At 43.5% G+C, this 14265-nt stretch overlaps 1 protein-coding gene across 7 annotated transcripts in view; it reads left to right on the forward strand.

Moving 5' to 3' along the window:
* The window catches only part of dgkza (diacylglycerol kinase, zeta a), a 922143-nt gene that overhangs the window by 564725 nt on the left and 343153 nt on the right, over window positions 1–14265 (forward strand). For 2 of the 7 annotated variants that reach the window (XM_038807432.1, XM_038807431.1), the window contains exons 2-3: window positions 882–1987; window positions 7371–7479. In XM_038807432.1, coding sequence (XP_038663360.1) covers window positions 993–1987; window positions 7371–7479 — 1104 coding nt within the window. In that variant the 5' untranslated portion in view covers window positions 882–992. Of the gene's footprint in view, window positions 1–481; window positions 1988–7370; window positions 7480–14265 lie in introns of those variants that run through there. The other 5 variants (XM_038807435.1, XM_038807434.1, XM_038807433.1 and 2 more) reach the window with 4 other exon arrangements.

A 14265-nucleotide genomic window follows, 5' to 3' on the forward strand; every position in this document is an offset into this window, starting at 1 on the left:
GGTAGGATGAGGTCCTTAAGGGGCATTAATTGCTCTTTGAAAGCTGCCTATTAGGTTCCCTGCCCCAGGCTTAATTGCAGGAGGGCGGCAGCAACTCCACCTGCTACCCTCCTGCCTGACTAAATGCCCCACTCTCCCTCCCCACCAACAATCCTGCCTTGCAGGAGGGGGTATTCCACCCAGGGTCTTACCAAAATGCTTCATACTCTTGAACACCTTGGTTAAGACCCTCCTCTTAACCTTCACTGCTCTGACAATACGCAACGTGAGGTAATGTTTAACAGCAGCCCTTCCAGCGTGAGCCTAATCTCTTTAAATTTAGAACATTATACAATGGGGATTGAGAGAAAACACTGAAAATTCACATTGGCAGATAAATTAATTCAGTTGAGTGTTCTGATTTAAGGTCGAGGACAGCCATCGGAGCACAGTAAAGTCGGCATGCTTGAACCAATTACTGTCTGTTACAAGCTGCAGTGCCCAGGAGTCAATGGCCCGTTTGCACTAGTTTGCCCAGCATTCTTCATGTCTCCAGTGGTTACAAGGAATGCTTGGAGGTAACCTATTGCAGGAAGAGGGAGAGTGTATTTGATCGTGAAAGCCAGGCAGTGTGTGTTTCCCCTCCCCACTGCCATAAGCCTCTCAGTGCCTTAACCTTTATAATTCCAGTTTTGTGTTAAAAAGCTTCCAGGGAGCCTTAACAGCTTGTTCATTCTCTCGCTAAAATAATCTGCTCCTACTGCAACATGCCACGCTGCGTGGAGAGTGTGTTGTTCGTTTGCAGGACTGTCTTGATTAATTGTCACTCTCTCCTCCGGTAAACGAGGCAGAGGGAGCTCAATCCAATGCAATTCTTATTCCTCCTTCTCTACCTTTAACAGCAGTCCGTGCAGGACCGAATTCGACTGAGCTGCAGCTCTTCCCGAAGCCAAACTCTTGACTATCTGCCTGCCCCGTTCACCTCTTTTCAACCTCCCAGGCAAAAAATTTAAATGATGGAGACGTTTTTCAAAAGACATTTTAAGAAGACAGAATCTGGCATCAAGTTGTCGAATCGTTGCCGGCGGACGGGTAGGCGGGTGAGTAACACACTGCCCTGCAGTAAAGTGAGACGCCGTTCAAATGCCGGAATGCCATCGGCATTATTGGTGCAGAGGCGCAGGTCCAGTGTCCAGTCGCAGGCTCTGCCCTCTCACCCGATCGGACCAGGGCGTGGACACGCCAAGGGCAGCATGACACGCCGAAAGTCCAGCACCACTGCCCTTCACCTCAACCCTCGATTTGCAGTCAAGCAGAAGCGAGGGGGAAAACTGCGCACTATTGACAGTCACCTGGTCGGGCCTTCCATGTTGCTGGCCAGCTTGATCCAGATGACCGAGGAAGAGGATGGTGAAGCTGGTAGAGTCCAGGAGGATTGTCAGATGGAGATAGCTGCAACCCCGAATGATTCAGAGGGCGAAAACTCTTCAGGGGGCTCGGATATCTCCGAGTCTTCATCGACGAGTAGCAGTTGGGGTGAGCTGGAGCATGAGGACTGGGAAGCGAGTTTGCACACCCCGCATAAAATGTCGGAGACGTTCCAGCCTTCAGCCTGGTGTTACAGGCCCGTTTACACCAAGCCTTTTCTCAGGGCCCCTCGCTGTTTGAGGAGGAACTCCTCCCATCTCCTGCCTGCAGAATCTGTCTACTTTGGTAAAACAACCTACGGATTGTATGGGAATTACCGGCGGAGGAGTCAGCGCCGGCGGTCCAGCACCATCCTCCTCTCTGGCACGTGCCGGGCATCAACAGAAGCCTGCAATCCTCCTGGTGCACCGGAACTGTACCGGGTGATGTCAGTGGGCAATAGGTGCCCGTCGCTGAACGTCAGGCGGGTATCCCGTACTTTGCCGCCAAGGTGGAGGCATGGCATTCGTAGAAATTCACTCCACTTGATACACAGGAGCTACGAGACTAAAAGTCCACCAACGTGGAGCAACTTTCTGTCGTATGTATTCCTGCCATCCACTCATTTATCTTAGCAGGAGGTGGTGAGGGTTTTGCCAAAATGTGGCGAACTGATGGGAGGTGGGTGTAGAGGAATGTTCTTGTTGCTCTTTTTTGCTCTCCCTCTTTTTCTTTCCAGCTTATCTGCCTAAATATCCACACAATGCCACCTGGGTTGTAAAGGTAGATGAGTTTAGTCTGTGGTTCTGTGGGCAGAAAGCTCAAGCAGGGAAGCTTGCAGGGAATTGCATCTCCCCCTTTTGGATGTAGCAATCTGGCTTGACACCAATGAAACCATAGAAATCCGAGGTTCCGAGTTCAAGGCTTCTCAAAGAGAAAGCAAAGAACAAATCCAGTTAGGTTATCATGCATCTTTTGAAAGCACTTTCCAATTAGTTCCCACCTTTATCTATTCCCTGTTTCTTTCCCCTACAAATGATCCTGTCAGACAAAGTGACCAGGCTGTAGGGTAGGAAAGACAATAGAATTGACCTTTTAAGATTTTCCTTTTATTTAGCCAGCAGGAGTGCCATTTTCATTAGGCTCCAAATGCTGCTAATAGTCTGTTCACAGCAGTTAATGGCTGCTCCTGGTCAGTGAGAGCATTCACTGTGAAATCTGTTTATATCGTGTAGGTGGGGACAGCATGGTCTCAGTGGTTAGCACTGCTGCCTCCCGGCGCTGAGGACCCAGGTTCGATCCCGGCTCCAGGTCACTGTCCATGTGGAGTTTGCACATTCTCCCTCTGTCTGCGTGCGTCCAACAACTCAAAGATGTGCAGGGTAGGTGGATTGGCCATGCTACATTGCCCTTAATTGGAAAAAAAATTGGGTAGTCTAAATTTATAAGTAAAAATTATCATGTCGGTGAAATGATCGTGGTTCGGTAGTGAAGAACTTGAGTATTGCTGAAAAAAAGAGACGTTCTGTCAAAGCTTTTGGTCTTTCACTTGTCAGGATAGCTCGCAAGAAATTATTGGCTGCAAAGGGGAGCAACAATTTATGCTGTACGAGAAGAGAATGCTGATTAGTTGGCAAGTAGACTCTGATTGGTGGAGGCATTGCCATGGACAATGCAGCATGGAACAGTTAACTGCCCAGCTTTGTTCAAATTCAAACCAAGCAAGTCGACTGTGATGGGTCATGGCATGTCCTTCTGAGGCACAATGTGTGTACATGTTCCTCTGCAAAGGCCAGGGCTCTGTGAGTGAATATGTGTGGCTTCTGCATGCATTAGTAAGCCATACTGTGAGCCTGACTGACATTCATACATTGGGTTTCAGTGTAATTCTTCGCACAATCAGGCTTTTTTAGCAGGGGCTGTCCAATCGTGGAATCACATCCAATATAGGTTTGCAAGCACAGTTGGGTTATGATCAATAATTTGCCTGTTGCAAACAGCCGAAGGACATGTTGTTTGATATGATCTGCCAATTTCAGTGTCGGTGTGATGCCAGGAATGTAGGCCATAATTCCCAGTCATTGGCGGATCATATCAAACTGCACATATCTTTGGCTGTTTGCAAAGTACTGACCATAACCAACCAGCTTGTGCTTGCAAAACTCGAAACATATTATTACATCTAAGTATTGGACACTGTGATTGGATGACACCCGCAAAACAATCCTAACTGACTATCTTACAATGGTTTTCAGTGTAATTAGCACATAGTGTGGCTCACTTAGACAAGTTAGAAACCACATGCATTCGCATGCAGGGCCCTGACATTTGGAAACAGAAGGAACATGTGCACGTTTTGCACCCTTTTCAACTAAACAAAAGCTTTGCGTGGGTGGGGGGGAGACGTCCATTCCCAGGATGATGCCTCCACCAATCAGAGTCTACTTACCAACGAATCAGCGCACCCTTCTCATGTATAAATTATTGCTCCCCTGTTACAGTTGGTAATTTCCTATGAGCTAATCTGCGGAGTGCAAGGCAAAATGCTGTAGTTGAGTCTCATTTCTCAGCAATACTGAAATGATAGTGGTGAGAGTTAGTTCATATAAAAGGGCATTTACTTTCAACTAAACTTTCCCCCTTATTCAAGTGGCACATTATACACAGAGTATTGAATGCAGCTGGAAGGATGTTTGAAGCAGGTAATTTAATGTCCTCTCCCCAGTCACTAGATTGCAGAAGTGAAGCGATTTAGAGCAGCACGGTGGCACAGCCTCACGGCGAAGCGGACCTGGGATTGATCCCGGCCCCGGGTCACTGTCCATGTGGAGTTTGCACATTTTCTCCGTGTCTGCATAGGTCTCAACCCCCACAACCCAAAGATGTTCAGTGCAGGTGGCTTGGCCACGCTAAATTGCCTCTTAATTGGAGGTTTAAATCTTCCTGAATCCGCTTCTGTCTTTCCTTTATCACTGATTCACATTCCATGCTGATAATTAGTTGAGGTTGCATTGGAGGAGTTCACTGCTCTCTGCAGTCAAGAGCATGGTCACCTGTTCCTAAAGGATTGTGAGGGAAACCACAGTTTTATCTTTCAAATTCGGGCTAGGAAAACATGTTGTGGTGATAGGGTATTGGGGAAGGATAGCAGAGTGTGCTGACAGATTGGTGTCTGATTTGATTGGGAGACCAAACTCTCTCGGGTAAATAAGTGGGTGTTGGAAGGTCAAGTCTCAGTTACGAGATATATGTAAATAAGGCTGTTCAATTAAGTAGGGCATGTTTAAGTGTGAGAGGAATGGTGCGTTTAGGTTGTTGCCACAATTAAGTGTGTCATGTAGCTTACTAAATGGTAACCACAGACAAAGTTGACAAACTGACATTGTGGAGCAATTTAGCACAGTGATTTGAGAGCAGAAACGGGCTTTATTTTGCGTCCATTTGGCAGTGCTGCCATTGTCATAGCTGGATGTCTGTCATATCCTCCCTCTATTGGACTTTAGAGATCCATTAACATCACAACCTAGTGCTCGAATGGGTGAATTGTTTTGTTATATGTCAGACTGCAGTAGGAGATCTGGGGTGTTAACCCAACCTTTCCGCAAGCAAATGCCAAATTGGGACTGTGACAATCTTTATTTTGTCCATGGACTGATTTCTGTCCCCACCCACTCGGGACGATGACATATTAAAATTAAGCTCATTAAATTATGTGGAGGGTGTTTTACTTTGTAACAGAAGGATTTCCCCTGCTGCTCTTCACAGATGGGTGCTTCATGGGCAACTTTCTTGAGCATTGTCTCCTGATTTCTAGAACATTCTCCTTTTTGCACATCTTCCATTTCGTGTGCCTCTTCACTCCACTCAAATCCCCTTCTTGGGGCTCAACATAGCTGCGGCCTTTCCAGTAGAGATTTCCTTGTTCCCAAAGTGATATGAAGGTCTGTGCTGGAGGTGAAATGAAATTAAATGAAATGAAAATCGCTTATTGTCACAAGGCTTCAAATGAAGTTACTGTGAAAAGCCCCTAGTCGCCACATTCCGCCGCCTGCTCGGGGGGGGGGTTGGTACGGGAATTTAACCCGCGCTGCTGGCCTGCCTTGGTCTGCATTAAAGCCAGCTATTTAGCCCTGTGCTAAACTAAATGTGGAATTGCATTTCATAATAAGAACTTCCCCCAGGAATTAAAGTTCTTGATGGGATTCAAAAGCAGGAAACTCCTCACATCAGTGTCAGGAAGGAAGCAATCCACATCTCCCCGAGGCTGATGTCTGCTGAGTTTGGGGATTTGTATGTCATGTTCTGTGGGAGAGAGCAAACAAGCTAAGATTCCGAGATATCTTTGGGGATTTGCTAATGATCTTGTTATTTGCTGAAGTGGCAGAAACCTTTGCTGTTAAAAATATTTGTCCTTTTCTACCTTTCTTGTGGTTTATAGTAAATGTACAATATCTCTGCAATAATCTATGAAAAGTGCTGTATTCCTATGTTAAGAAGGATCTTCACATTTACCGTGTTTGCCTCAAACCAGGAATTATAAATACTCGTGTGGTGCTGCATGTCAAATGTGTGCACGTGATTATATAATGTAGGAGGTACACATCCTATATCTCATTCTACTGATAACATGGAATATTGTGTGCTCTTTTGTGACCTATACAATGTGCTGTGTCCCTCTTCAGTCATGCACACATGGCATGATTATTTTCTGTAGGGGTTATCTGAAAGTGATTGCCGTTGGATGTAGCCTGCCATTTTGGTGAGTATATGTTGTTTTTTTCCTGTAGTCCCGAAATCCATGATTCATTTTACTGTTGAGAGTTGTTTGTTTGCCCAGTACCTGTTACCGAAGTGTGGCAGGACCTCCCAGTTATGCACCTGAGCTAATGCACTGGGCGCGACACTACAAGGGCGCATGTAATACTCAAAGCAACACTCATTCAGGACTGAACCCGTCGGGCAAAATGCACCTGCCTCTGCATCTGTGAAGACAAGCCTATTATCTAACTCACATTGTCTGTCCTCTATTTTGCTTAGTTTGAAATCGATCTGATTAAAGTCTTTACAAAAGGAAGTGGGAAGAGAAATGAGGAGCTTGAGAAAGTATTGAGATATTCTATTTGTTTGTCCAATATGTGGATATTGCAGGGGCCTGAAGGAAATTTCTCAATCGGTAATAAACAGTTCCATTGTCACTGCTGCCTCACAGCGCCGAGGACCCAGGTTCGATCGCACCCCAGGTCACTGTCCATGTGGAGTATGCACATTCGACTTGTGCCTGAGTGGGTCTCAACCCCACAACCCAAAGATGTGCAGGATAGGTGGATTGGCCACGCTAAGTTGCTCATTAATAGGAAAAAAAGAATTGGGTACTCTAAATTTATTTTAAACATAAAAAAATGAAAGGTTACATTGAGCATAATTTTAATCCAACCTGCCCATTGGGAAACTCATGAGATTAGATACAACGTTGCTTTTTAAAATAAATTTAAAGTGCCCAATTAATTTTGTTTCCAATTTAGCCTGGCCAATCTACCTACCCTGCACATGTTTGGGATGTGGGGGTGAGGCCGACGCAGACACGGGAAGAATGTGGAAACTCCACACGGTCAGTGACCAGGGGCCGGGATCAATCCAGGATCCTCAGTGCCGTGAGGCCGCAGTGCTAATCACTTATAACGTTTCTTTTATAACCTATTTGATTTCAATGCCCTTTGAAGTGGATCTTGGAGTGTGAAGTTGATTTTGGGGGAGTGTGAAAGCAAAGTTTCACACTGTGAATGAGGTTACAATCATATCTGGTCTCTGTTAAATCTGGGTTTGAGAGAAATGATGGAGTTATTGTGGACAAAGTCCGACACAGAACTCGAGAGAGTTGAATGTTGAGTTGTAGTGTGCTGCACAAGTAGCCATCATGCTGTTGTTGCATTTGGTGTAATGGTTACACAGCTCAGGAAAAAACACTGCACTCTGATTTATTTCAGGAAAGCTATCGCTAAATCTGGACTCCAGCACCTGGTCCCACAACCGAACCCGCACCTAGCCCTTCGGCAGGACTCAGAGCGTGAAGTGCGCAGCACAGTAGATTGGACGGTGAGTACATTGAAATTCTGACACATAAAAGAATCTTGGTTTGCTTGCAATGTAAACAATTCCACTGTGCCAAATCCCATTCCATTGTAAACAATCCGACTGTACCAAACCCCATCCCATTATAAACAATCCCACTGTACAAAACCCCATCCCACTGTAAACAATCCCACTGTACCAAACCCCATCCCATTGTAAACAATCCGACTTTACCAAACCCCATCCCATTATAAACAATCCCACTGTACAAAACCCCATCCCATTGTAAACAATCCCACTGTACCAAACCCCATCCCATTGTAAACAATCCCACTGTACCAAACCCCATCCCATTGTAAACAATCCCACTGTGCCAAACCCCATCCCATTGTAAACAATCCCACTGTACCAAACCCTATCCCATTGTAAACAATCCGACTGTACCAAACCCTATCCCATTATAAACAATCCCACTGTACTAAACCCCATCCCATTGTGAAAATTCCCACTGTACCAAACCCCATCCCATTGTGAACAATCCCACTGTACGAAACCACATCCCATTGTAAACAATCCCACTGTTCAAACCCCATCCCATTGTAAACAATCCCACTGTTCAAACCCCATCCCATTGTAAACAATCCCATTTTTCCAACCCCATCCCATTATGCACAATCCCACTGTACCAAACTCCATGGTATGTTGCAAGAAAGAGTTGCAGATTGATCGGACATACCTTCCTGTGTGTGTTGCTAACACTCTGAAAGATATTGCCATCTGTGGATCTCTCGGGTAGGTAACAATGTGTTTGGTTTGGCCTGAGCAAAATGTTATTATTTAGAATTTATTTTTAGATTTATCTTTATTTATCAGAGACCAGAAGGAAGCCATGTCTCATTCACTGTTCTGAGGGTTGTATCAGTTTGAAGTTAGAGCTTCCTCTTCTGTGAGAACAGGGGAATTTTTTTTAAATATTTGAAAAACAAATTTTTTTAAAATGTTGTATTCAAATCAGCTGTTTAGTTTAGTCATCTTCCTGAAGAAGGCCGATGTCTTTTGGGTAAAGATTGCGCTGTAGAACTATGGTAAGATTATCAGTGTTTCCGTGGTCTGATCGTGAATGAAACAGTGCCTGGAGAGCAGCGGTGAAGGCTTGGTCAACAGTTCTCTCTGACATGGAACAAAACTGTTCCTGGATTCTGGGTCGGTGATCACCGGTGGTAACTAATGTAAAGTACAGTACTGGTTTCCACCCTTGTTTATTGACAATGCCTCAGTTGGCAGCAATGTTGCCTCTGACTCAGCTTGCAGTTTCGAAACCCGTTGTAGGGACTTGAAACACCAAATCCAGAGTTCACCCCAATCCTCCACTTGAGGGAGTGCTGCACTGTCTGAGACACCTTAAACAGGGCTCTATCAGCCCTCTCAGGCTGATACAAACTCCTTGGGGCGAAAGGTTCTGAAAAAATGACTCCGTGTAATTTTTGGTGCGGAAATCCGATAGGAGGGTTATATTCTCACACGTCCCTAATGGCCAGGGTGTACTCGACTGTGATGTCCAGGCTGGCAGACACTGGTGCCTGGCACAGAAGCCAGCCCAGTACCTCTTGGTCCTGGGAATCAAGCATTGGGCTCTGAACCCTGAGGTTTCATCCCATTCCTTGACTATGAGACTGTGGCAACTGATACTTTTAAGGGTTAACTTTTGATGGGGAATTAGTTTGACGAGCATGAGTCTCTGGATTGTTAGAGGGCACACTTGCTTTCTGTTCCAGGGATAGGCAATGTTGATAACCACCCTTCTTACTCAGCCTGCATCATTACGAGACCTCATTGCTGTCATGCCTCAACATTTAAGCCTCCTGGACGCTACTCCAGAGTTTGTGCCCCCCACCCCCAGGCTGGGAACCGTGTGACGTTCTCTTTCATGATCTCACCCATCCAGATAGCAGACTAACACAGCGTTAACGTGCACTTAAACAGTAGACAGCAGGCTTCAGGATGATCCTTAACCCCCTCCCATCCCCCCCACACTGTCACTTAAACAAAGATTTATTCATGTTCACCATTGTGATTTAGGCAGAAAGTGCTTGGAATTAGGTGAACTCGTTTTGCATTGGAATTCCAACTCTCTTTTTTCCCCAATTAAAGGACAATTTAGCGTGGCCAATTCACCTACCCTTGGGTTGCGGGTTAACACCCACACAGACATGGGGAGAATGTACAAATTCCACAGGTCAGTGACCCGGGGCCGGGATCGAACCCCTGTCCTCAGCACCATGAGGCAGCAATGCTTGAAGTGCCTGAAGCTTATAGACAAAGGTTTAGAAATTTAAGGAAAGAATTTGGTCAAACTTACATGGAGTTTGAAAGGATGAAATGGAGTAATTTTGATAGGTGGATAAGGGCTTTGAAAATAGATCAAACGTATGAAGCTCTCAGAGAAATTATTCTTTTGGAGGTGCTTAAAAATTCAATTCCTGATGTAGTGAGAATTCATGTGGAAGAGCAGAGGGTTAAAACGGCGAGATTAGCAGCAGAAATGGCAGATAATTATGAATTAGTTCATAAATCAAAGCTTGGTTTCCAACATCAGTTTCAGCCGGTGAGGGATAGAAACTGGGGACATGAGAAATACTCAAGTGGTAAAGGTAAAGGTGATCTGATGGGAGATAATAAGAAGAGTGTACCTCAGATTAAAAAAGAAATCCAGAAGGGTGGAAAAGAAAGGAAAAATTTCAAATGTTTTCACTGTAATAAACTAGGCCATGTAAAGTCACAGTGTTGGTAGTTGAAGAAAAGCACTGGGAAGGCTGATGTGGTAAAACAGGATAAGACAGTGGGGTTTGTTAGTGGTAAAGGAAAGCCCAAGGGAAGCGAAGGAGGTGCAGAAGATTGTACAGCCTGATCAAGAGGCGATTGTTGAGAAGGTCCCAGATGTCTTTAAAGAATTTACTTGTGTGGGTAAAGTTTACTCATGTGTATCAGGAGAAGCAGGTAAAGAAGTCACAATTTTAAGAGATACAGGAGCTAGTCAATCTTTAATGGTAAGAGATGAGGAGTTATGTAGTCTGGGAAGAATGTTGCCAGAAAAGGTGGTAATAGGTGGAATTCAGGGTGAGAGGAGTAGTGTTCCATTATATACGGTAAGGTTGGAAAGTCCAGTGAAGAGTGGTGAAGTGGTAGTAGGAGTAATAGGAAACTATCTTGTCCAGGAATACAGTTTATCTTCGGTAATGATATAGCTAGATCGCAGGTAGGAATGATGCTTACTGTGGTTGATAAGCCAGTGAAAAATCAGACAACTGAAGTGTTGAAAGACGAATATCCAGGGATTTTTCCAGATTGTGTGGTACCAAGGTCGCAAAGTTACGGGTTAAGCCAAGAGGAGAAATCAAAGAGTGAAGATGATGTTGAAGTGCAATTATCAGAAATGATTTTTGATCAGATGGTTAAAAAAGAACAAGAATAGGTGGAGGATGAGGCGGATATTTTTAGCTCAGGAAAATTGGCGGAGTTACAACAAAAAAATATAGAAATAAAATGGATGTATCAGAAAGCATATACAGAAGAAGAATCTGCGTGTATACCAGAGTGTTATTACCATAAAAGTGACGTCTTGATGAGAAAATGGAGACCTTTACATATGCAGGCGGATGAAAAGTGGGCAGAAGTTCATCAAGTAGTATTGCCGGTAGGTATAGAAAGGAAGTGTTGCGAGTTGCACATGAGGTACCAGTGGGAGGTCATTTGGGAACAAAGAAAACTCGAGCTAAATTCCAGAAACATTTTTATTAGCCTGGACTACATAAAGATGTAGTTAAATTTTGTCAATCATGTCACACATGTCAAGTGATAGGGAAACCTCAAGCAGTAATAAAACCAGCACCCTTAATACCCATTCCAGCATTTGAGGAACCTTTTACAAGGGTCCTAATTGATTGCGTAGGACCACTTCCTAAAACAAAAAGTGGGAATCAATATCTTTTGACTATAATGGATGTGTCTACTAGGTTTCCAGAGGCCATTCCAGTACATAATATTACAGCTAAAAAGGTTGTGGAGGAGTTACTTAAATTCTTTACTAGATATGGACTACCCACAGAAATATCGACTACCCACAGAAATACAATCTGATCAAGGATCGAATTTTTCCTCCGGGTTATTCAAAAAAGTTATGGATAATTTAGGAATAAAACAATTTAAATCAATTGCATACCATCCAGAATCGCAGGGAGCGTTAGAAAGGTGGCATCAGACATTAAAGACAAAGTTGAGGGCTTATTGTCACGATTACCCAGAGGATTGGGATAAAGGAATTCCATTCGTACTGTTTTGCAATTAGGGATGCACCTAATGAGTCAATCAAATTGAGTTCTTTTGAACTAATTTTTGGTCATGAGGTAAGAGGACCACTTAAATTGATTAAGGAAAAATTGGCGAGTGAGAAATCGGAAATTACATTATTGGATTACGTGTGAAATTTTAGGGAACGATTAAATAGAGCAGGTGAATTGGCTGGACAACATTTAAAAGTTGCACAAAATGTGATGCAACGGGTAGCGGACAGGAAATCTAAAGTTCGTAGTTTTGCCAGTGGAGATAAAGTTTTGTGTTGTTACCAGTGGTAGGTGAACCTTTAAAAGCAAGGTTTTGTGGACCTTATCAAATTGAAAGGAAATTAAGTGAGGTGAGTTATGTGGTAAAAATGCCAGATAGAAGGAAGACTCACCGAGTGTGTCATGTGAATATGCTTAAAAGGTACTTTGAAAGGGAAGGAGTGAAAAAGGAGGTTTTAATTATGCTAATTCAAAGTGATGAACCAAATCCAGATGACTGTGAATTTGACATACCTCAAACTAAATTGGAAAATGAGGATGTTCTGAAAAATAGGGATAAATTGTTAAGTTACCTTCCAGAGGAAAAACGGACTGACCTGAAAGAGTTAGTGATATCACATGGGCCAGTTTGTAGAGATAAATTGGAAAGTACTAAAATAGCTGTACATGATGCAGATGTGGGAAATGCTGTTCCAATCAAACAACATCCAGATAGACTTAACCCTTTAAAATTGGCATAGGTTAACAAAGAGATTGAGAGTATGCTTAAAAATGGCATAATTGAAGTGGGTTGCAGCCAATGGAGCTCACCCATAGTGATGGTACCTAAACCAGATGGTACCCAACGGTTGTGTGTGGACCAAAGAAAGGTTAATGCAGTTACAAGAACGGACTCTTATCCTATCCCACGTTTGGAGGATTGCATTGAGAAAGTGGGACAATCAGTTTTTATTTCCAAACTGGATTTACTTAAAGGTTACTGGCAGGTACCTTTTATCTGAAAGGGCGAAGGAGATTTCAGCTTTTGTGACTCCAAATGGTGTATACCAATTCAAAGTTATGCCATTTGGCATGAAAAGTGCCCCAGTCACATTTCAACGGTTAACTAACAGGTCGTTTCAGGATTACCCAATTGTGCGGTATCGGTATACATCGACGATCTGGTAATTTTCAGCCAGACATGGAAAGAATATTTAAAACATCTGATGGAGTTATTCGATCAACTTCAGGAGGCGTGTTTGGTGATAAACCTAGCCAAAAGTGAATTTGGAAAAGCCCAAGTCACTTTCCTTGGCCATACAAATGGACATGGTCAAATGGTCACACGGGATGTGAAGACAACAGTTATTGAGGAGTTTCTGATACCCTCAAGACGAAGGGTCATAATGCGATTTCTTGGCATGAGGGGAACTGATCGAACATTTGTGGAAAGGTTTTGTAACCTGGTTGCTCCACTGATGGACTTGCTGAAGAAACGTGGAAAATTTCAATGGACAGCAGAGTTTCAACAGACATTTGACTGCTGAAAGCTGATAACCAATGCTCCTGTGTTGGAGAATTACAAGAGACTCTGATCAGATTGAACTAAAGTATCTCACTTTAAAGAGAAATGCCGAGGCTTAGAGAAATGGATGGATTTGACCTCCTTGTTCAAAGAGACTGTCAATCGAGACGGATTTCAGTTGGAGGAAGAACAAAAATGGACTATATTTGTTTGCGTGTGTTGTGTTTTGAAACAAAAAAGTATATTTCCTGTGTGCATTTCTTAAAGAATGGTGAAAAGGTGAAAAATGAAACCATCTTGAAGTTGATGGTTTATTTGTTTTTCTTGGGGGGAGGTGTCATGAGAATGTCGCTTTAAGAAATGTTTGGCTGCTCATATTACTGCAGTGATATCAGAGTGTGGGTGGAGCTGGGCTGTCTGTTTGCTGCAGGGTGTGTTTTAGTTTTATTTTCAGTGTTGGAGCTGAAGCCAGGCAGAGCAGCTGTACTATTGATCTCTCTGCCATGAAAAGACTATCTCTTGATCATTTGGTGAATTCAGAATTGTAAATGCTCTCAGTAGTGAATGTAAACCTAATGTGCTTCTGTTAAAAGGGGTTTATTTTGTTTTCTGGATGTTGTTTGGGAAGTTATTAAGGATTACTTAATTTTGTATTCTTTGGGGGTTGTATTTGAATTGATGGTTGCTAAGATGTTCACTGTATGTTTTAAAAAGGATAACTTGAGTTCATAGAATAAACAGTTTTGCTTTAAAAAAAATACTTTTCCATGTCTGCTGTACCACACCTGTAGAGTGGTCCGTGTGCTCCCCATACACAATCTATTAAAAGTTGTGGGTCTTTGAGGTTCTCTACACCTTGGCCCATAACACATACCTTATGAAAGAGCTCCATGTTCAGAGAGGAACCAAGCTGAATGGAACCACTATTCATCCCTTCCACAAACTGCAGTTTGTGCTTTTTGTGTC

This window comes from Scyliorhinus canicula, chromosome 9 (genome assembly GCF_902713615.1).
Source record: "Scyliorhinus canicula chromosome 9, sScyCan1.1, whole genome shotgun sequence".
NCBI classification, from domain to species: Eukaryota; Metazoa; Chordata; class Chondrichthyes; order Carcharhiniformes; family Scyliorhinidae; genus Scyliorhinus; species Scyliorhinus canicula.